This window comes from Panthera onca, chromosome D4 (assembly GCF_046562875.1).
Source record: "Panthera onca isolate mPanOnc1 chromosome D4, mPanOnc1 haplotype 2, whole genome shotgun sequence".
NCBI classification, from domain to species: domain Eukaryota; kingdom Metazoa; phylum Chordata; class Mammalia; order Carnivora; family Felidae; genus Panthera; species Panthera onca.
In genome coordinates this window covers 39,263,119-39,286,644 of record NC_138351.1, presented here as the reverse complement: position 1 = coordinate 39,286,644, position 23,526 = coordinate 39,263,119, and the positions used below count along the sequence as shown (strand labels likewise).

Genomic DNA, 23,526 nt, shown 5'->3' with positions numbered 1-23,526 from the left:
ATGGCAATTTGACATGGAATTTAGAACTGGCCATTTTTCTTAAAAGCAAGTTCACTTTGGAATCCTTTAATTGATAAGATAAAATCATACAGTATGTGATATTTAAGACAGCAAAGCCTCCATACTGATTTGAAAGAAGTATAAAATAGTGTGAGGATCTCAGTGATTGCTCACAGTTTTGACTTTACTTTGTTAGCTATGTAATAATCTTGGTGGTTGGAAATGCACAAATAGTTTCACCTTTCCTCTTACCTTGATGAGAGAGAAGTCTTTGACCGTGGTCATGTATACTACCAGAAGCTGTAAGAACTAATCATCCAGAGCGGGGAGTCCTCTTAGAGGAAGGCCTGACTCCTACAAGCAGAGTGTGGGCCTGGCCAGCAGCTTGGATACCAAGGCCTGGAGGCACACCTTGGAGCTCCTTTGCCCCAAATTCTCCCATCTGGGAGCCCATTCTGATTTTTATTTTTTAAGGAGTGGTGTTTGCTTAATTTGATTATCATGTAACAGTTCAAGGAAAATAACCATTACTCAGGAATCTGAAAAATACCGTCCAGCTACTTCTATGGCATCTGGACTAACAGAGGAAGGTCATTGAAGTGTGAATTTGAATGGCCAGAACCCAGTGGATTTTCTCATTGTTATAGGTTTGAATTTTTTTTTCTTTTTATCCCCTTTTCCTTGTCACCTTCACAGGCATAACAAAATGCAGAAATAATTGTTTTACAAACTGAAGTGCTTGTAGACTTTTGTTTAAAAGCTCAACATGGTTTTGGGAAGAGGATGCTTTCATTTATTTTTTCCTGTTTTGGATTTTTAAATACACCCAATAAAGATCGAATACTTATAAAGAATACATACATACTTACATATACTTATAGAATACTTATATAGAAAGGAGTCTTCCTTTCTATTCCTTATCCACATTCCCATGCCCCGCCCTTTGTTTTACATCCACGCTGGCTCTCACCCCAGGGATGAAATGATTACCAGTTTTGTGCATGCCCTTCATTCTTCATATTGGTCCCACTAGGAAATGCTGTTGATTCTAGTGCAAGGGAAACTCGGTGTTTGTCCAGAGAGAAGCCCCTTCTTGCACCATGCACATAAAACACAGCTAATGGATTCCATGATTTAAAAAAAAAAAATAAAGTAAAATCTGAGGCAGCTGGGTGGCTCAGTCAGTTGAGCGTCTCTTGATTTTGGCTCAGATCACGATCCCACAGTAGGTCCCGAGATCAAGCCCGTGTTGGGCTCCGCGCTGAGTGTGGAGCCTGCTTGGGCTTCTCTCTCTCTCTCTCTCTCTCTCTCTCTCTCCTGTCTGTTTCTCTCTTTCTCTTTCTCTCTCTGTCTCTCTTTCTCTCTCTGCGTGTGTCCCTTTGCCCCTCTTCCCTGCTTGTGCTCTCTCTCTCTCTCAAAAAAAAAAAAAAAACAATTAACAAAAAATAAAAATCTACCTATTCCTATAGATCTCCATTTAGAGTCATTCTGTAGTATTAAATGTTGCTGCCTTCACACCCATGTTTAAAATGTTTGTTTCTTTCTTTGGAGCAGGGGTTAGTATGAAAAACTAATTAAAGCACTCCAGTCAGAATGCTGAGAGTGATTGTGGAAGTCTTAGTGACAAACCGACAGGCTCTCAAGGTATAAAACCAGTCGCTTCTTTTGCTCAGTCGGGTCAGTGTACGAACAATAAAGGAAGCACTATACCTTATCTCAGAAAGGGTGGGAGAATGATGGTAAGTTGGGGCAGCTTTTCCCACGTGAAAAGACTATGAAAAGGCTTTTGTGGTAGAGTGCTCATTGAGAATATTAGGTTGTGTCCAGTAAATGTTTCAGTATTTACTTAGTCTATATAAATAAATCATCTGAGTAAATAATGTGCCCAGGTATTACCCTCACTTATTCATCACCTTTAAACGGCGGTTTACAAGTGTCCTTGACATTTTTATTTAACCTGTCATTTTGTTTCCCTGAGAACAAGGCCGTATCAAGTAGAGGCACATATTAATGTGGATTTTTTGCAAGACTTCGGTTTAGCTACCAAGTTGCACTGGGAAATTATAGAATTATTTTTGAACATCTTACAGGGGAAGAGCTGCTTTTCTTTTAGATCCATAAGACTTTTAAAAATAAAACTCAGTTGGTTGTTCAGCAACCAGAAACGTTTCTGAAGTAGGCGTATGTTGTCTGCTGTGTTGATTAGCTCTTTCTTTTCTGTGTGTCTGTGTTAACTCCTTTATGAATAATGCATGGAAATTTCTGTTACACGATTTATAGTAAACCCCAGCTAACAAGGGTGGCTTGACCTCTTTTTGTGATGAAAAGTGGTTTTTAATTGTAACCTTTATTTGAGGCCTGAGGAAAATGATTTACTGCTAGATATTATAATTAATATAGTAATACAGAAGCTAATTCTGTAGTAAGTGCATTGTTGTTTTTCATTAGAACAAAATCACCAAAGTTGGGTGAGTGGGCCAGCAGGTTATTGGTTAGACTCCAACTGTGTGGAGGATGATGGTTTCCTGTCATTGTTCCCAAAGAGTCTAAAGGTGTTACTTGCTTGCGTGATGCTCCCACTTGCCTCAGTTCTTTGTACCAAGAATATTTGATAATTCCAGAGAGATGATAACTTACACTGAAGAAGAGGAATGTAATGGACTGTATTGGAAAAATTGATTACCCTTTTATGAAAAACAGAAAGGGACCCATATCTCTTGCCACACCCTGAAATCAATTCTAGAAGGATTAAAACTGAATCTGAAAAGAAAGCATTTATAAATAAGAAAAATACTAGAAAGCATTTCATTTACTTTGTGTGGAAGGATTTATTAAGCAACTTACGAAACCTAGAAGCACAAAAATAATTTGACACTTTGATTGCATCAAGAATTTCTTTCCATAAAGAATTCTTGATTACATAAAGAATTTAATTTCTGCATGTATACCTATATAATATAACATGTACAGGCTGAGAAGATAAGTAAAGACTCAGAAATATTTGTGGTATATATCACAGACTTTTCATATACAGTGTATCAATGACAGGAACAAGTGGAAACCCTGATGAAACTTATGAAAAGTTGGATTAAATATATGAAGGAAGTATTGACAGGAGATATACAATTGTCACGTTCTCACTAATTGTCAGGGACATGCATAGTAAACTCTAAATTTTATATTTATTTAGAATATGTTTCTTTCAGCTCAAATTAGCAAACTAATTTAGGGTTGGCAAGGTCAGTTAAAAGGTATTCCCATATTTTTGTGAGCAAAAATTGGAAGACTCTTTGGCAATATATGCCAGCATCTAAGTGTGCATATTATTCGGCCCATAATTCTAGTTTATACTAAATAAATTTTCTCATATGCACAAAGATGTGTAATAAAGATAACAGCAATGGTTAATAATTATTGGGCATTTTCTCTTAAGTCAGATATCTTATTAGTACTTTATAGTATTATTTTAAATTTTTTTAATGTTTATTTTTGAGAGAGAGAGAGAGAGAGAGTAAGAGAGAGCGAGCACAAGTGGGGGAGGGGCAGAGAGCGAGAGGGAGACACACAATCTGAAGCAGACTCCAGGCTCCGACCTGTCAGCACAGAGCCAACGCAGGGCTTGAACTCACCGCAAGATCGTGACCTGACTGGGAGACAGATGCTTAACCCAACCAACTGAGCCACCCAGGTGTCCCAGTACTTTGTGGTATTAACTCTCTCTGTCCTCCCAACAGTCCTGAAATATGTCCTTTTATTTTCCCAATTAATAGATGAGGAGACCACGACACAGAGTATAACTAGTGATGCAGTGAGCATCTGAGCCTGTGCTCCAGAGTCTGTGCTCCAGTGCCTTTCATACTTAGGTATAGTTTTGTGGTCACAAGATCGAAGTTGATTTTTATTTACGGACATGGATATCTCTCCTGCCCAGATATTAGATACTTCAATAAAGAAAGTGAAAACATTCTATTTAACTAATGGTTTCAGTGAGGTTTTAAAAATGTACAAGTGCATATAGTATGCGTGAGTATGCACGTGTATGTATATGTATTTATTATGCAGATAAATACAAACTTCTGACAGACATCCAACTGACTCCAGCCATTTCTACCAGGGAAAATAATGGGAGTAGGAGCCATAAGGAAAAGCTTTCAGATTGTACTCTGTAAGCACACACGTATATATCTGCACGGCTTGAATCTTTGCTGATGATAATGTATTCATATGCTACTCTTATACTTTAAAAATATTAATTATGAGGATTGTAGGGAAAATTGGTGTTTGTTCACTAGCAGTTCGTGTAGCAACGGCTTGCCCAAAGCACACAAGTGATACAGTATGTCTGTTGTAAGTACATGCCTGCATTTTTGTCGAAGGACCGAATTTTAAAGTTTCAGGGAATTTTAGAAATTAAGTAAAGTATAAAGCCAAGAGAGGTTCTGCGGTGATGTATATAGATTGTTAATAAGAGAGCCTACTTTAGAACCTATACCTTAGTATATACCTTCTTAATATTTCCTGTGTATATCTTGCACAATATTTATGAGAATTTTCCCTATAATAATTTGAATAACATAGCTTTCTGTTCTCCATAAATACTTACAAGTGACTATCAAAATAATTTTTTCATGGAGATTCTTGTAAATCAGAATCAATATTCTCTTGATATTAAATAGGAACTTCGTACTGATTGAAAATGAACTGCTTGTTTAAATAGGATTTGAAAATACAAGTTACTTGCCTTCCTGTGTGGATTGAACTAAAAATAATTTTATTTGTGAATAGAATAGAATATTGTATTTCAGCGATCTCGTGTACAGTATACAAGAATAACTCAGTTGAACATAACATCTATGATTTGTAGGAAATGTATTCAAAAGCATTATAAAAATAAACATCTACAGAATGTTAGCTAAATGAAGAATTTGTATGTTTGCTAATACTTTTTGGGTAATGAATAATTGTGTTGTGTTTTGTTTTCTACCAGATAGTTATTCATTAAGAAATGGTCTTACAAAAAATACACTGATGTCTCTGGCCATGATTTCTTACCTTTTGTTCTTTCATCATCAGGATGTTACTGAAAATTCTTCAGATCCAGTGCTTGATCTGCACATGTCCTTGGAGGAACTGTACACCCAGAATCTCCTGCAAAGACAGGACGAGAGTCCACCTTCAGTGGACTTGACCATGGGACCTGCCTCTGGCTTTACCGTAAATGATTATACACCTGCAAATGCTATTGAACAGCAATACGAATGTGAGAACTCGAGAGCATGGACTGAATCTCACCTGCCAACTGAAATTACATCGAGTGCAGAGCTTACTTCAGTGCTTCCTGATTCAGCTGGAAAGGTAACGTTGTAAAGATATGTATCGTATATTATGATGAGGTTGGAAGCAGTGACGTGGTCGAGGATTCAGGCTGGTCTCTGCATTTGGAGCAAGTGCTCTCTTGACGCTGAGATTTTCAGAATCCAACCTATGAACTTGTTTTGGTTGTAGCTTCGTGCTGAAGAAAGCGCAACCAGTTAGAGAATATGGGTGATGTTGAAATCATACTCCAAAGTCTTGTTTTCCTTTCCATGTGACTTATTTATTTATTTATTTATTTTTTTTCCTGTCAGGGCTCTGAGTTCTTAATTCAGCAGAACTCCCTGACCTCACCTGCTGAGTGCGTCATGCTCCAAAATATAACCAACGAATCTTTTGAGAGGACTATTACTATAGCAAAAGGCAATTCTAGCCTAGGTAAGTCCCTTCCTTTCCACATATATCTTGCCTCTTCAACCCTCTTGCCAAAGATGAAATATCAAACATGGTTTCAGCATTGTTGGCTGTAGGTGATAAAAAAGGTGTTTCAAATCTTCCTATAGTTTTTATGGTTTCTCTTTTTATGTACTCTTTATTTTTCCTGAAATGGTTAATAGGTTTGTTTACTGCAGACTAGCGTAAATCCCTCACTCTCTTAATTATTTAAGAGTATTCACGAGCATCATTTACTTTCAAGAACAGATATACGAACTGTTTGTGTATGAAACAGCAAATCAGAAAAGGAATTCTTAGAAAATGAAAAGTCAGCAATTTGGAATTTCAAATTCTTTGAAAAAGTAAATTATTAGTTTCTTTGAATGTTACCAGTTATGCATAAGTCAGTTTGTGTTTAATTTCTCTCATTCACTGAAATAAAGACTAAAAAGACAGCCAGGTGTGCCAGCACCAAACTATAAATGCAAGTTATTCAGTATTTCTTCCCAGGTGGCAGGGTTTTCGCAACCCCATAAAGGGTTGCGTTTGGTGAACAGTCACAAAACTTTCTGAATCGGACAAAGAAGATTTCCTGTAGACATGCGGTCCCAATTACAGTAGCTAAAACCGTATGCGGGCAGAGCACAGGCTTTTGAGTTGATGACTCAGCTCTGTCCCTAGCGCTTGGTGCTGATAAATAGGATCATAAATTAGTTGCTCTGGATGCCCAGTCGTGGCCCGAGACACTCTGTTTAGCTCCACATCAGAGGTGATGTCCTTCTGTCATGGGACCAGGCAGTTTCCTCTGCATTGGTATCTTACGGAAGAGTATTGTTTCCTTGTTAAATCTGAGACTTGGTGGAGAAGCCAAACAGTGCTTACTTGCTGAGCGGGACGCCAATCTCTGTCTCCAGGATGTTGTTCCATTCGGTGGCAGCCAGGTACTGCTAACAGCAGCTAAATGGAGAGTTATAGCAGAGAATTTCTCCGTAGTTATAATATTTCTTATATATTGTATTTGGTAGAGTAACATAGAACTTAAGCTACAGAGCTTCCTATTAATGTGTTAATTATGAGACAGATATTACGGGTATCTAAACGTGTCAGAAATATTTCATCTGGTAATACAGGGTTTCTGAAAGCATGTTACTTTGGGTTTTTTTATGTTTATTTTATTTTATTTTATTTTATTTTATTTTATTTTATTTTATTTTTTATTACTTATTTATTTTGAGTTGAGAGAGAGAGGCAGAGAGAGAGAATCCCAAGCAGGCTCCGAACTATCAGCATGGAGCCCCACACGGGGCTCAAATTAACAAACTGTGAAATCATGACCTGAGCTGAAATCAAGGGTTGGACACGTAACTGACTGAGCCACCCAGGCGCACGGCCCCCCATTAATTTTTTTATTTTTTTTGAGAGAGAGAGAGAGAGCTAGCAAGGAGGGGCACAGAGAGAGGGAGACAGAGGATCTGAAGCAGGCTCCACACGGACAGCAGAGAGCCCACAATGCGGGGCTCAAACTCATGAACCCTGGAATCATGACCTGAGCCGAAGTACAATGCTTAAATGAGTGAGCCGCCCAGACACCCCTGGAAGGAAAGCATGTTACTTTGAATACTAGTTCTGTGGGATGTACATAGGAGTGTAAATGGGCTACAAGTTTAGAGGTCTGGAATGTGATACACGTAAGGAGACAGATTTTTGTTTGCAAAAAATACTTCTTGGAATCTTTGGCACTCAGATGTGCACTGTGGATCTCTAAGAAGAGGTTATAGAATGCAGCATTTCTCACATTTCATTGGCCACGGAACCCATTTTTTTGACTAGCTTGTAAGGCAGAGGTTTTGCAAAGCCCATGTGAAAACCCCTATTCTAATGTATTTATTTATTCAACTATCAAACACTTATTGTCTTCTGTATTCCCACCACCATGCATAGATAGCACGATTTAATCACTTTCTTCAAGGAACATGAGTTTTAGAGAGTAAGAAAATCAACATATAGAATCCTAAATGCATTAAAATACACGCTATGATAGACACTCATATAAAGAACATTTGAAAGCTTAACAGGAATAACTGATGCCTACTCTGAGTGTCGAGTAACCTTAACTTTTAAGTTTAGATGTAAGAAATACACTAAGATGATGAAGCTCTTGGGGAAAAAAAGCAGTGAAAGGTGAACTATCCTTGTGTTCTACCATATCGGGAAATCCCTTTAAAAACATTTTTTTTCACACTTATTTATTTTTGAGGGAGCTAGACAGAACAGGAGTGGGGGATAGGCAGAGAGAGGCAGGGACACAGAATGCAAAGAAAGATTTCAAAGGGGAGATTTTTATCACATAACTGAGGGATGGGGAAAAATCGGAAGCTGCTAGAGCTGAGGCAGAGTGATGTGAAACATGACTGGTTTCTGTGGCGTGGATGAGGTGGGGTGTGACAGTGGGCAGAGTGAGAATTGAAGCTGAAGAAATGATAGGTGGGATACAGTTGCTGGAGGGGTTCCTGTGCAGGACACAGGACGTCTGTCCTAACACCCTCCTGCTTTAGGTTCCTACCGGAGGTGGTTGCTAAGGGCAGAAGAGGGGCATGATCTGATTGCGTTTCAAGATCATTCTGGCACAGGCTGGTAGATTATATTGGAAGCAGTTGGGAGACTCTTGTAAGAACCATGGTGTGAGTATACCTGATTTTACAAACTGACCCCTTGGATTGCTTGCCTATTTTTAGTTTGCTGAGAGGATGTTGACTTTTGTCACATATTTTTCTTCATCTGTTGAGACAATCATGTGGATTTTTTGCTTGCTCTATTTTAGTATGTCAGGCTATATCATTTTTTAGCGTCATACAGGATATACAGAATTGACCGTTTTAAATATTTTTAAGTGCGTATTTCTGTAACAATAAGTCCATTCACATAGTTGCACAGCTTGTCACTACCAGCCATCTCCAGTAGTTTTTCATCTTCTCAAATTGAAACTGTGTACTCATTAAATAATAAATACCCATTCTCCCTGTCCCCGGCACCCATTCTGCTGTCTGTGTCTATATATATATATATTGACTGTCCCTAAGAACCTCCTGTAGATGGAATCATACAGTATTTGTCCCTTTGTGACTGGCTTCTCTTAGCATAATGTCTTCAAGACTCATTCATTCAAATCCCATGTCAGAATTTCCTTTATTAGGTTTTTTAGGATTTCCTTCCTTCTTAAGACTAAGTAATAATGCCATTTTATATATAAGCACCACCTTCATTTATTGTTGGACACTTTGACTTTTAAGTTTAGATGTAAGAAATACACTAAGATGATGAAGCTCTTGGGGAAAAAAAGCAGTGAAAGGGGAACTATCCTTGCGTTCTACCATATCGGGAAATCCCTTTAAAAACATTTTTTTTCACACTTATTTATTTTTGAGGGAGCTAGACAGAACAGGAGTGGGGGATAGGCAGAGAGAGGCAGGGACACAGAATGCAAAGCAGGCTCCAGACTCTGAGCTGTCAGCACAGAGCCCCACGCGGGGCTCGAACCATGGACCACAGGATCATGCATGACCTGAGCCGAAGTCGGACGCTTCACCGACTGAGCCACCCGGGCGTCCCAGGAAATCCCATTAAACCTCAGTTTGACTTTAAAATTAAATCGTAAGAGCTCTTTGCTGCATCTACTGTGAGAATGAAGACCATTGTCAGTAATTAGACCGTCGACAGAGCAGAGAATGTTGACGTCATTCTGAAGAGATGCACCGGTACAGTGAAGGTCCCCGGAGGAACTGTGCAGAAGGACTTCAGTCACGTCAATATGGAACTCAGTCTCTTGGAAGGAAAAAGAAGAGGCTCTGAGTTGACAAATGGTGGGGAAATACAAATGAACTGGCTACCATTTGTACTATCTGTAGTCACGTGCAGAACGTGGTCAAGGGCGTTACGCTGGGCTTCTGTTCTAAGATGAGGTCTGTGTATGCTCATTTCCCCTTCAGTGTTGTTATTCAGGAGAAGCCTTCTCCTGTTGAAATCTGAAATTTCTTGGGTGAAAAATACATCCACAGGGTTGGGCGAGGCCGGGTGTTGCTTGTTCAGTATCTCAAACCCAGAAAGATGAGTTAATTCTTGAAGGAAATGACGTTGAATTTGTATCAAACTCAGCTGCTTTGACTCAGCAAGCCGCAACAGCTAAAAACAAGGGTATTGGAAAATTTTGGGATGGCATCTATGTTTCTGAAAAAGGAACAGTCCAGCACGCTGATGAATAAGATCTAAGTCGTTCAGCTACAGAAGCAGCAAGATGCCACATGATTTCTCTGATTTTCCAGCCTTCCTTGTGATATTTTAAAGAGGCAATAAAAGCTGCATTGATTTGGGGCTTTTTCTTAAAGTAAAAGAAAATAAGGTTAAATAAAAGCATAAGGGAGCCGTTTCATTTGCTTTGTGAGACTAAACCACTTACTTGTAAGTGGGAAATTATAGCACCATTAGTTTGCCAACTAATTTGTAATATAAAAGTATAAGTAACTTGTAGTTTTATTTATATGATTTATGTATGCAAAATGTTTTCAGGGCTTTGTTCCTGGATGTTACACTTCCTGGAACCCATTGAGGTTCCTCTAGCATTTTGGGGTTCAACTTCAGTATGCCAAAGAAAGAACATTTATCCATTACCTCATTTGACAGATGTTGGACATTCAGATTTTTATAGCATTTATAGTAAAGAAATGCAAAGGGATCACAAAAAAAGGACTATTTAAAATCTGTGTAAAACACTAAAATAATTAAATCATTCATTTAAGCTTTTAAAAAGTGTTGCCTTTACAATGTAAATTAACAAAAAAGTGTGTTTATGTTCTAGAAAATCTGAATAGAGGCTGGCTTTGTGCTGATAGGAGAGTATGCTCTGAAAGGGTCTATCACTGAACACATTTTCTTAGATTCATAGTCTCCCCTTAATTAACTGTATAAGGTTGTTTGCACTTTCAGCCTTCTGGATAATTTGTTTCTTTCTCTAGTGATAACCAAAAGAAATTGTTAATAAATGACAGACTTCCATAAAAGCTGCCACATTCTGTTTGCTTTGATGTCATGAATCACTTCTTTTTTAACTTTGTTAAATTTAAGGGAGAAATGTTATGTTCAGATACATACACATGCACATAATATCTTTAAAAAATCTAATCTTGATGATTTTTGATAAGGTTGTGGTCCATTGGCTAATTACATTGTATTAGGACTTGAAGGTAAAAAGAAAAGGTCAAAAGGTCAGATGTAAGGGAGAAATGTTATATGCTAATACATACACATGCACATGATATCTTTTAAAAAAAATCTAATCTTGATGGTTTTTGATTAGGTTGTGGTCCATTGGCTAATTACATTGTATTAGAACTTGAAGGTAAAAAGAAAAGGTCAAAAGGTCAGATGGAAAGAAAGGTATTACCTTCTTTTCACTGATTAGGAACAGAAACATAGGCAGACTCAGGAATTTCTCTGAAAAGTATTCAGCAGTTGGAAGGTGGAGCCAGTACTCAAACCTTAGTCTGTCTCTGGTTTTCATGTACTATACTTCACACTTTAGTGCTTGCGTTGCCCAAGGCTACATCAAGATTACTAGAATATGCTTTACTTTAAAGCTGAATTAAGGGGCACCTGGGTGGCTCAGTCAAGTTAAGTGTCTGACTTCAGCTCAGGTCATGATCTCATGATCTCCAGGTTTGTGAGTTTGAGCCCCATGTCGGGTTCTATGCTGTCAGCTCAGAGCCTGGAGGCTGCTTCGGATTCTGTGTCTCTCTCTCCGTCTCTCTCTCTCTGCCCTTCCCCCACTCAAGCTCTGTCTTTCTCTGTCTCTCAAAAAATAAATAAATGTTAAAAAAATTAATACATAAAGCTGAGATTTGCATTTAGCGTTTAGAGAGCAATATAGCTTTGGATTGGGCTAGAGATGCCTTTAGAATACATTTTTGTGAGTTTTCTTTTGCTTTTATTTTGTACTTTTTTGGGAACTTTGTGCCAGGCACTTTGAAAGGTACTCCCCATGTTTTTCTCATATAATTCTTTAAACAACTCTAAAAGGAGGTATTATTCCCATTTTACAGATGAGTAAAATGAGGCCAAGTGTGATGTTAAGTCAGCGCAAGGCCATACTGATTAGAAGTGGTGAAACTCAGATTTGGAATCAGTTCTCTGGTTCTACAGTGCGTGATTTGGGCTGTTCTATTCTATTTCTTGCAGGAAAAACATTGAGAGATCTTAGAAGTTACAAGCAAAATCTCATTAGTGGATATTATATTATACAGAATTTCTTGAACCCCCCAAATTATCACCTAGTGAAAGGAAAGTATAAGCTGAGCAAATTGGTGCCAACTTCTTGGTTTATGTAGTTAATGTGACTGGGAAACTTTAATAGCTAGTAGCTGGTGGAATCGTGGGTTAAATGTACCATTAAAAGTGAATTCAGAGGTCATATTGACTGTAGCTCATGATGATTTGTCCCATGTCTGTGACTTGCTTTATTTTTTTTTTAATTTCTTTAATGTTTATTTTTGAGAGAGAGAGAAAGAGAGAGAGAGAGAGAGAGAGAGAGAGACCGAGTGTGAGTGGGGGAGGGGCAGAGAGAGAGGGAGACACAGAGTCCGAAGCAGGCTCCAGGCTCCAAGCTGTCAGCACAGAGCCCGACACGGGCTCAAACCCACAAGCCGTGAAATCATGACCTGAGCCAAAGTCAGATGCTTAACCGACTGAGCCACCCAGGTGACCCAGTGACTTGCTTTATTTATACCAGCACATGGTGGCAGTGAGAACAAGATGATGGGTTAGAGTCCTGGTCTATACCACTGAGCTAAATTTTGTTTCATACTCTTGCCTTTTAATTTTAATTTTACCATAGTAGTTATTTGGTGGGTCTTGATGGGAGGAAGGCTGGCAGCATCAGGACAAGCTAGAGTACCTATTGAAACATTCCAGACCCACCCTGTTTGCTTGTAAGAAACCCACTAGGGGTGAAACAGTATCCAAACTTGTTGCTTTATGGGAAGCAGGGGTGTTTCCTTGACAACAATACATTTAGAAATCATCAGTGTAAGTCTTAACAATATTTTAAATACATTTGATAATAGTTCATTTCTATCAGAAAACTGTAACTAGAGCTCAGATGTCCCATATCCAGGTATGAAATATCAAGTTGGAAACATTATAGTCAGGATTATTCTCAGAAAGGTATTCTCAGAAATCTAGTTTGGTATTATTAAAGTTAATATTTAGGGGCGCCTGGATGGCTCAGTCGGTTAAGCTTCCAACTTTGGCTCAGGTCATGATCTCATGGTTCATGAGTTCAAGCCCCACATCAGGCTCTGTGCTGACAGCTCAGAGCCTGGAGCCTGCTTCAGATTCTGTCTCCCCATGTCCCTCTGCTCCTCCCCCACTTGTGCTCTGTCTCTCAAAAGAAATAAATGTTTAAAAAAATTAAACATAAACATATAGGGGCGCCTGGGTGGCTCAGTCGGTTAAGCTTCCAACTTTGGCTCAGGTCATGATCTCGCGGTTCATGAGTTCAAGCCCCGCGTCAGGCTCTGTGCTGACAGCTCAGAGCCTGGAGCCTGCTTCGGATTCTGTGTCTCCCTCTCTCTCTGCCCTTCGCCTGCTCTCACTCTGTCTCTCTCAAAAATAAACAAACATCAAAAATTTTTTTAAAAATGTTAGTATTTAGAATTTCTTTATTTTTATATTAAAAACAAAACCTAAAAAGGAATTTGTGACTTCTCTCAAAGCAGGTTTTTGCAAACTACCCTTACAGAGTTGTACCTCTCCTTATATTATTTAATTATATGATCTTGTTTGGAAGGAACTTCTAGCACTTGGTTTTAAGTGAATTTACATTACTTTATGTGAAGTTTTAAACATAATTTCAAAAAGTTTTATATTTTTGGAGAAAGGGTAGGGTGAGAAGGGAATATAAATCCAGAGGGCGTTTGTTGAGAAACCCTTTTGGAGGAAGTGGTGGTGACGAGCAAGAAGGAATTAGCCGTACGGGAGCTTCGGGAAGAAGGTGTGAGGCCAACACTGAAGTGGGGAGAGACTAGGTGTATTTCTGAAGGCAGTCAACATGGCGGGAGGAGACGGAGCCCAGGGCGTGGTACTGAAGAAGGGCGCGAGTCAGGAGGGCCAGGCCAGCAGTGCCCTCTGGGTTGCGCCACTTAAGTGTGTTGTAGGGGTGTCCTGCACGACAGGACGCTGGTGAAGGATTGTTAACAAGGGAGTGATGTGATTTGTCTTGTTTGAATGGTCGCTGTGTCTGCTGTGACAAGAGTGCAATGGGAAGACCAGTTGAGAAGCTCTTTCAAAAGGTGGGGCAAGAAGTGCCAGCTTGGCGTGGGGTTGGCCTGGAAGCAGAGAAGGGTGAATGGATTTGCCATACATTTTGGAGATAGCGATGACAGGACGTGGTGAGGGATTAAATACAAGAGCTGAGAGAGAGGGGTAGGAATCGAGAACAACTCCAACATTTCTGCTTTGAGAAATGGAGAGTAGGGTAATGGTGCCATTGTCAAAAATGGGAAGAAATACAGGAAGCGGAAACTTGGAAGTTCAGTTTTGTATATCCTAAGGTTGTGTCTCCTGTTAGCCATCCAGGGAACATGTCGGGACGGCAATTAAATACCCAAATCTGGAGCTCATAGCACTTCAGATTTAGAGATAAAATGGGAAGAGATTAGGATTAAGTCCACATCACTTCAGTTAAACAGACCACTGTACATCAGTCACTGAGGATAAGACTTGAAGAAAAGCTTCTTGGTGTTAGCTATCCTTTTTTTTAATCTCAAGAAATCAGCATAGTACTTGGCACATAGTACGCATGTAGTAAATATATACTGAATGAATAAATGAACTAGAAATAATAATAATAAATAATAGCACGAGTTTCTTAATTTACACAACTAATTTTCCCTTTGTAGTCTTGTTATTTATTCTCTTATATGTCTAAGAAACGAACTGCTATAAAATTGACTTGTTTCTGTCAAAATATTTTCCTCAGGAGCGTTTTCTATTTCAGGGGCAACACATCAATAACCTGAGTTGTAGTCACTCCACAACGTAGACCTATTTCATCTCTGATATGTCTAACATAGAGTATCATTTTCTGCTATAATTTCACGACCATTTCAAAAAGTAAATTTTGTGTTAACATTTTTTTTCTTTCCTTTTGATTGTGTTTTACTGGATAAAAAAGTTACTCCTATTCTTTTATCTGTGAATCCATAGGGTATATTAAATTCAAGTTGAAATGAATTTGAAGGTCAAGTATCTGTGCTTCCCCTTTACCATAGGGATGACAGTAAGTGCTAATAAAGATGGCTTGGGGATGATCGTTCGAAGTATCATTCACGGAGGTTCCATTAGTCGAGATGGCCGCATTGCCGTTGGGGACTGCATCTTGTCCATTAATGAAGAATCTACTATCAGCTTAACCAATGCCCAAGCACGAGCGATGTTGAGAAGACACTCTCTCATCGGGCCTGACATTAAGTAAGTATCATTCGGACTCCAGTTTGGCTTGGGAAATTCAGGAAGTTCGATTCACGGATCATTTTTTTTTTTTTTTTCAGTATGTACTTCTGTTTAATATGCTAAAATTATCACACGCTTATTAAAAATAAATCACTCAGGAATTTGACTATTCCTGAATAGTTCTTGATTGTAGATATAGTTTCTTTAAGATGATACAATGTTTAAATATTTGAAAAAAATTGCCTGCTGTGTTTAATTTTACTCTAATAATTCTGCAAGAACCTTAGGTCTCCGTGATATGAGCCATCTCTCATAGAACAGGATGTCCACTTAGGATCAGTATAAGGAACTGTGTACTACCTAATTGACCTATGCAAATCCTAGAACTAAGCTAGTTTTTCAGTGGTCGGTCATGGAAAAGACTATATAGAACAGTGTCAGTCTGACCCATAATCCACCCTTTGGTCAACTACCTCGTGATCCAAGAGAATTCACCAATCTGTTGGTATAGTCTGATTGTAGGTCATGTAGGCCATTTTGTCAGGAAGTGCTTAAAACTATCCCATAATCCCATATTGTGCTAAAAGCACATCATATATGTCTCTTGGTTTTTAAGTCACAAAACATTTCTTGAGCGAACATAAAAATCAGTTTATGACTCTGACACACCTCATCAGTGTAATAGCCTGGCTTTTCTTCTCTCGCATCAACTATTGAATATTTGTATTTAATGTATAAGGGATAAAATAGTAAAATAAGAGCACAGGGAAAGATTGTTTAGCTTACATTGAAGTAACGATTACCAGTATGGGAAACTTTGCTGTATTAATGTTATTTTACTGACTGCATTCTCTATTATTCTTGTGCAAAGTATATACTGCTAGAGCTTTGGTAAGAAAACTGTATTTACAATCTGTTTTTCATTCTGCCATCAGCAAATAGCAGAAAAATATATACTGTCTGAAGTGGATTCTGCTATCTTACACAAAAGAAGTATTATTTTTAGGCAGAATTTCAGTGATGGACTTTTGTAAATTTGCATGCCCTTTTGACTTTTGTAATGGAATGGATCATCTCATCATGTGACAGTTCCTTAATTATCTGAATAATGTGAGTCCAAGAGAATACGTTAAAAATGTCAGTGCCTCTAAGAAAAAAGAGAAACTTTAAGAGCTTTCTTCACCACTTATAGACCAGTGCCCATTCATCTAGCTTCAAAGATGAATGATATAGACCCACATGGAGACCCTTTTTTGCAAGGCTTTTAGCTTACATGGTTTAGATGGAGTATAAAACACACGTGGCCTGGTAACTGATCATTTGATTTATTGTGTGATACGCATGTCTTATGCTCTAGGCACCAATGCGAGTCCCCTGCCCAGTTTTTGGCACTGAGGCCCGGAAATGGTGCCTGTGTCTAGTCTTCCCCCTCAGTTTGAATGTCCCGCAAAACTTACAAAGTGGCCGAAAAATAAGACGATTTTGACACTGTTTTGGCCTAAGTTAGGCATCTAGGCCACTCTAGAAAAGTCTCAGGGTACTTTTTCAGGCTCCCAAAGTCATTTTTTCTCTTTTCCTCATTTCTGTTGCTACTGTCCTTTGCTTTGTTTGTTCTCCCACCTTCTGATTCAGCACCAGAATGGACCCATTCATGCTGACAGCAGCTTCATGAGGGCCTTGAGGATATCTAAAGAGAGAACCTCATGAATTACTGCTTTAGGATCCCAGGAGTCAGAACATATCGTAAAGAATAAGAAAAGTCCTGCATCTTCCCCTCCTCTGAAGACCAGTCAATCCATTTCTTTCTCACATGGTCAGGTGTGTGGGGATGTACACAGGCAGAAACAAGCGAAACACACTGATTTCTTCTCAAGTGTCCTGGTAAGGCTGTGATTCAGATGGGTTTGATTTGACTCACTGGGTAAATGGTAGAACGAAATTAGAATCACATAATCCTTTTTCAGAAAAAGCGTGTTAAATGATCAACACAAATAGCCATTTAGATTGACCAGGGCTGAGCAGCGTGTTCCGTGCGTTTTGCGCGAAGTGTTTTGGCCCCGTCCCCTTCTTATCACTTGCTTTTATGAAGCAAAGGTTTAGAATTACCTTAAAAGCTCTGTGAATAATCCTCCCAAAAAGAAAGTCTAGTCCTTCCACTACTCTGAATGGAACCATAACGTTGCCCCTGGCCAGTTAAGCTTTGCAGTCATTGCTGGATGTAGGCTCCATCCACGTCTCTTCCTCTTTATTTCTGGTTATGAGCCTAGCTTGATGTGGGATAGGAGTGGAGGGAGCGTATTGGGGGGACTTAGAAAATAAGAGGCTCTAAATGGTTCAGTTACATAACTGGCGGGTTTTAGGAAAATCATTGCTTATTGAAGATAATGTACCGAATTTCTTTTTTGCTGTTTACGATAGATAGCTGGGAACTTGGTGTGTGTGCGTTCATGCGTGCCTGGGTAGATAATTTGAGTTTCAAGAGTTCAAGAACAGCCAGTTTAAGTTCCAGGTTTCATTATTTTCTATGGAAAACCAGATGTGAAGCCTCACCAGAATGCACTGTTTCACTTCTCACTCCACCTTGCCAGGAGCTCTTATATTCCTATAATAATAGCCAGGGTTTTGTGCTTAGCAGCAGCTGCTTCTAACATCTGCCAGATAATTACCAAGCTGAATCAGAATTCACCTGCCTTAACCCAAAGTGTGGGATGAATTCCTGATCAAGGAATAAAAGATTGATTGCAGTTATATTTTTCCATGCTTGTTAATAATCACTGCTATAGACACCAGTGAAGAGCAGATGCTTTTCTGGGGGAGGTGTAGATGGGGAGGGAGGTGGAAAGGGGAAAAAAAAACAACCAGGAGCACCCACTTTTAACTACATATGTATGCATCTCACATTCAGCACAAGACATTGACATTTGTTAACACCATTGTAAAAAGATGCCGCGGCGTATGCTTCACATTCTAGATTTTCTACAGCACCTGCTGATGATTGAGCCCCCTTTTATGTGTGAGTATCGGTGATTCAAAAGCTCATTATGGCTGTGTGTTACAACTTGTCTGTGAAAACCATTTCATGCTTTTATAACTTCCCAGTGCAGGGATACATCCAGATAATAGATTCAGTGTATACATTTTGCACCCCCCCCCATTTATTTCAGAACATAAATCCCAAAAGAACTATGAGATTGTTACATTTTCACATTGCACTGCTGATTGTGAACTCATTTGAAAATCACATTTTCCAACTACTAAGCTACCAGGCTCTTTGTCAGGGAATGTCTGCATGTGCAGACGCGGTCTCGGGATTAATAGCCGTATCACATTTCGGCGTTCCTAATGCTATTCTTTTTTCTTCCACCCCATTTGTAACCAAAGATTGGTTTACATTTAAGAATTTTTAATACAGCTGTCAAATAAGCTGTTGCGGTGTGTTTATTTTTGGTGCTCTGGCGACTTGGAGGTTTTGTGTGCTGTATGACCAGGCGTGTGTTAGAATTGCTTTGCATGTGCTGTTGCATTGTGGGCCTCTTGTTCTGGTGTCCTCGCTGTCTGTGGGCTAACTACTTATGAAAACTGCCTTCTTTTCCATTTCTCACTGCCATCTAACGTATCAGAAAAATATTTGTGAAACTCCCTGTCCCCTAGCCTTGGTAAAAGAAAAAAACAATTTGGGACGAACACGGAGGAAAATTCATTTTCAGCGTTGTTAGGGGTAGAAACCTTTTTTCCTTCTTGAAACATTGAAAAAAAAAATCAATACTTTGAACTGATTATTATTATTTTTGCTATTGTGTTCCAGCTCCCCCCTCAACTCCTGACTTTTATTTATTTGTACAAGTCTTTTTATGTGTTTTATCTTTTATTTTTATGTTTTTATTTATATGTTTTACCTGACTTTTATTTATATGTTTTACCTTTACTGAGTCTTCAGAAATAATGCCAGTTTTCTTGAATGGGCTTTTTAGTTTTAGGTTTATCTTTACTTGTCTTCGTGTAAAATAGAGTCAGTCTTCCTGACATAATGTGTTACACATTTTTTACTCATTATTTTTGAAGGGATAAATTCAAGTTTATTATTCCATATATTTTTAACACCATGGAGAAGGTGTTTTTATAGATGAATAAATTAGCTAGAGCCAGAATTAGAATGTGACTCTGTCTCCCAGTGTACTCCTGAACCCTCTCAACTGTGCTGCTTTATTTTTTGATCCTTGCGGTAAAAGTGTCATGAGGAGACTCCCAAGGGTCCACGGAGTCGGCCAGAGCGATCAGGTGCGACCAGGCTAGCTGATGCCCTGGTACAGCACTGCGTTGCATTTGTTTTATGCTTCTCGGGTTACAACAGCCTCATAAAAAGTGACGTCCTTTTCGTGATTGAGGATATAGGGATTTGGTCGTGGTGATTTACCCTCCCATTACACTCTTGATGAGCAACAGAGCTGTGTCTTCTGACTCCAAATTTAAGTGACCTCACAAGAGTGAATGCTTTTTATGGGATAACCAATATGTCTGGAATTACATATCCTCCTCACTCAGTAAATTATGCCAGTGGTATAATTCTTATTTTATTATGGCATAAAAGACAGTCCTTTTATCCTTGTCCTCCATTGCTAAGGTTTTATGTACTTATTGTCTTCATGGGTAAGTTATGGATAGCTGGCTTAATAGTCTTCATGATTTTTATATTGCGCAATTTTGATACATACTTCTTCTTTTAGTTGCACAAGGTGCTGAACCAACTTCAAATTGAGTGTTTCTCTTACCTAACTGTTCCTTAATTTGAAGATCTCGGGACCACCTCCTTGAACAATCAGTTCTGTAGCCTTGTATCAATCAGTTCTGTAGCCTTATAGGGCAGCAGTAAACTTGAACTTCTAAATATCAGTTTCTAAACATTATAGCTGTAGTCAGCATCTTGCTTCATGCCCTCCATATTGTAGGCATTCAGCCAGTATTTGTTGAATTAGTAAGTGACCATTCAAGGGCAAATATCAGGCTTTTCTCTAAAACCAAAATAGCTTATTAGGGAGTTGCTCCAAATTAGGAAGAGAATCTTCCCATAAACTTGTGATAGTTTAACTTCAGACTTTCGGGTTCATAACTTAATAGAGCTAACATATAATTATTATAATGCTTATCAGTGCCTAAAATTAATTATATATTATGGATGAATATAAAATAATTTGGGGTAAGTAGTGTTTTAGTAGAGCATGCCTGATTTTTGTCTGCTAAGGAACCCAGAAATCTTTGGATGAAATCAGTGTTATTGCTGTTTGTTATGTTTCTAAGGATTAGTAGATCTTTCTAAAAATTGCTGTTACTCTTCTCATTCAGAAATGAAAATAACGCTGCTTTCCTCCCTCACATAATTATTGGTAAGCATATAGTTTATCAGCATTTTAAAGTTTAATTGTCGCTTGACATTTAAAGTAAAAAAAAAAAAAAAAAAAGAAACTTTAGGTGCAGCTGGGTAGCTCAGTCAGTTAATCGTTCAACTCTTGATTTCGGCTCAGGCTCAGGTTATGGTCTCATATCCTGAGATCGAGCCCCACTGAGTGTGGAACCTACATGAGATGCTCTCTCTCTTCCTCTGTCTCTCTCTCTCTCTTTCTCTCTCTAAAAAAAAAATGTAAACCATAACCTGTTATTTTTGCTTATAGGATGCTTTATCTTTTCCAAGTTTGGATTCTCTGCTAAATAAGCTGTTAAATGAAAAAGTGAAAAAATAGGGATGAAGGGACAATATAATTTTATTTCTATATTTCAGAAATTTTGCCTGTTAGGCAAAAAACTTTGCTTCCTTTTTTTTCCCCTGGATTGTGTTCTGTTTCAGAATTACTTATGTGCCTGCAGAACATTTGGAAGAGTTCAAAATAAATTTGGGGCAACAATCTGGAGGAATAATGGCACTGGATATATTTTCTTCATATACTGGCAGGTGAGTGAAGCTGTAAGTTGGCTGCAATGAGTGACTGATACAGAAAGCTAGAAAGACTTTAGGAGCCAGAGTCAGGGAGGACTAACAATGAAAAAGAATGGATTCCTTTTCTCTCTTCTAAGATTTTAAAAATACTCAGCCCCCATTACTTGAGAAATTATCATATAGTGTGGAAAATACATGACAGTTCAAATCAAGAAATTAAAATCCTCTTTAGTTGCACCACTCAGTATGGTACTTTTAACAGACTGGGTTTTGGGAATTTACCCCAGATTTCAGTATTATTTCATTGATTCCCTGGAGCCTGGAGTTCGTATGGTATTGTATCATGGTTTTTCCTCTTTCATAAATGTTTTCAAACACATTCAGAAATTATACTTAGTTTTTTATTAACATACATACCAATTCAGAAACATTTTTAATGATTATTTCTTACTCTTTTGGAGTGTTGTGAACTGAACATCTTTGTATATATGCATGTTAGGCAACAGTGTATGGCTTTTTGAAGGCTTTTGACACATAATTTATTAAGAACCTTTAACACAGAGAAAGGTTTTCTTATCTCCCCTAAGAATGTCAGAAAGTAAATTTTGCTGCTGCTGCTGACTGAGTTCAACACAGGAAGAGAAATGTTGTCAAATTGCTTTTCCATGAAGAATGAACCATTTTACACTCTCAACCCCAGGCCTGTTTTTTTCAGTTGCATTAACAACTGAGTGCCAGATTTCCTTTTAAGCATGGCAGAGAAGTGATGGCTCTGCAAACATTCTGGAGTGTTCTCACAAGAGTTCTGCCATTCCATAGAGGATGTCAGAACATCCCGGAACACCCGGGTGTCCAGTGACTGTGCAGGTATCTTGATACAGCATCACGGTTTCCTTTGCGAAGTGCTCATGACTGGAGTAATACAGAAAGCATTAGGGAAGGGAAAGGTATTTTATGAGCTAATAAGGAGGCGGAATGTCATAGGCCTTGGGGCCTCATGAATTTTATGGGAAAAGGAGTATTCACTCCACCCTGTGCACAGTTCAGCCATACCCCTCTCTAGAATTTGTCTCATGGTTAATGGCATTAATTGATTATAGCTTCCTGTCAAAATGGTAAAGCAATAATTCCAGTATCCCCCTAAAATATTATTTCGAATAGTTTAAAGACTATGCCAAGGTAACATCATATTCCTATTAAGTTCTGAGGCCTTACAAGCTCTCAAAAGTCATTAGAGAAACAGCCACTTTCAGCACTGTGTGCTCCCTCCCAGCACATTGACCTGGATTGTCCAGTGCTGTGACTACCTGCTTCATTGCAGAGAAAGTATATTTGCTGTTAGTACAAGGGCCCTCAAAACAAAACAGCCTGCATTTTGTAGAAAAGGAATCTGCACCAGAGAGGATAAGTAATTTGTCCAAGTTCCGTAGCTACTAATTGGCAGAGCCAAGATTAGAATATAGACAGTCAGGCCCTATGTTCTTAACCTTTGTACTCAAAGAGAGAATTGCACAAGCCCAGTATAAAAATATGGGACAGTATAGCATGGAGGTTAGAGCTCAGGTTTTATAATAAGATGGCCTCAGTTCATACCTTACCTCTGTTACTTTACTGTGTGACCTTGTGCCAATTTCTCAAATCTAAATGCAGATGTACAAAGAGTTGTTATACTTGATAGAAATGTCATTGGTAGTGGCCAAACACAGGTGCAAAGAAGTCTAATTCATTCTTAGCCAAATGAGTTCAGGAGAAGAGAACTGGTCCATTCTGTTCTCTGGAGCACACGGCACTTGATTCCTGTAAACCACATTCTAAGATGGATAAGGAATGAATGAACAGCACATTTATAGGAGCTTATCTGGGTTGATTAAAGGATTCTAGGATTATAGAATCATTTGAAGAAAATGGAGTTTTTGTATCAGAGGATTCGGGATATTAGTCTTACAGCTAAAAAGGTAGGAACATGAGGTTAGTGTATTTGAGAGGGTGTCTGTGTAGCTCCCTGAGCTTGGGCTTGATGGGTAAGAACTTCTCTCATCCCCATGGCTGTCACTGAATATTTCAGGAACTCATTTTAAGTTCTCATTATTGTCTGTGTTCCATACCGGCTTCTCTGCCATCTTCCCTCCAGCTGTATTTCCTGAGGGTTAGTCTAGTTTTCACCTGTGTACCCTGTATCTTCAGGAGTACGGTTTCCCTCAGTCTCTCTAGTCCTCAGTCTGCTCCTCAACATCCTTCTTAAATCCCCTTTTTGGACCCATTCCCATCAGTCTTGTCCCACTGTCACGCTTAGGCTCCTGGGTCCCAGCCTCATTCAGAACCTTGTTACCTCAATTTGCACAGGAAGG

At 38.8% G+C, this 23,526-nt stretch overlaps 1 protein-coding gene and 1 pseudogene across 12 annotated transcripts in view; both read left to right on the top strand.

Moving 5' to 3' along the window:
* The window catches only part of MPDZ (multiple PDZ domain crumbs cell polarity complex component), a 162,245-nt gene that overhangs the window by 86,624 nt on the left and 52,095 nt on the right, over positions 1-23,526 (top strand). For all 12 annotated transcript variants that reach the window (XM_081790895.1, XM_060609750.3, XM_060609747.3 and 9 more), the window contains 4 exons: positions 5,074-5,355; positions 5,628-5,751; positions 15,069-15,267; positions 21,089-21,193. In XM_081790895.1, the coding sequence (XP_081647021.1) occupies positions 5,074-5,355; positions 5,628-5,751; positions 15,069-15,267; positions 21,089-21,193 (710 nt within the window). The remainder of the gene's footprint in view (positions 1-5,073; positions 5,356-5,627; positions 5,752-15,068; positions 15,268-21,088; positions 21,194-23,526) is intronic.
* On the top strand, positions 9,342-10,698 carry LOC132663482 (large ribosomal subunit protein uL6 pseudogene; annotated as a pseudogene).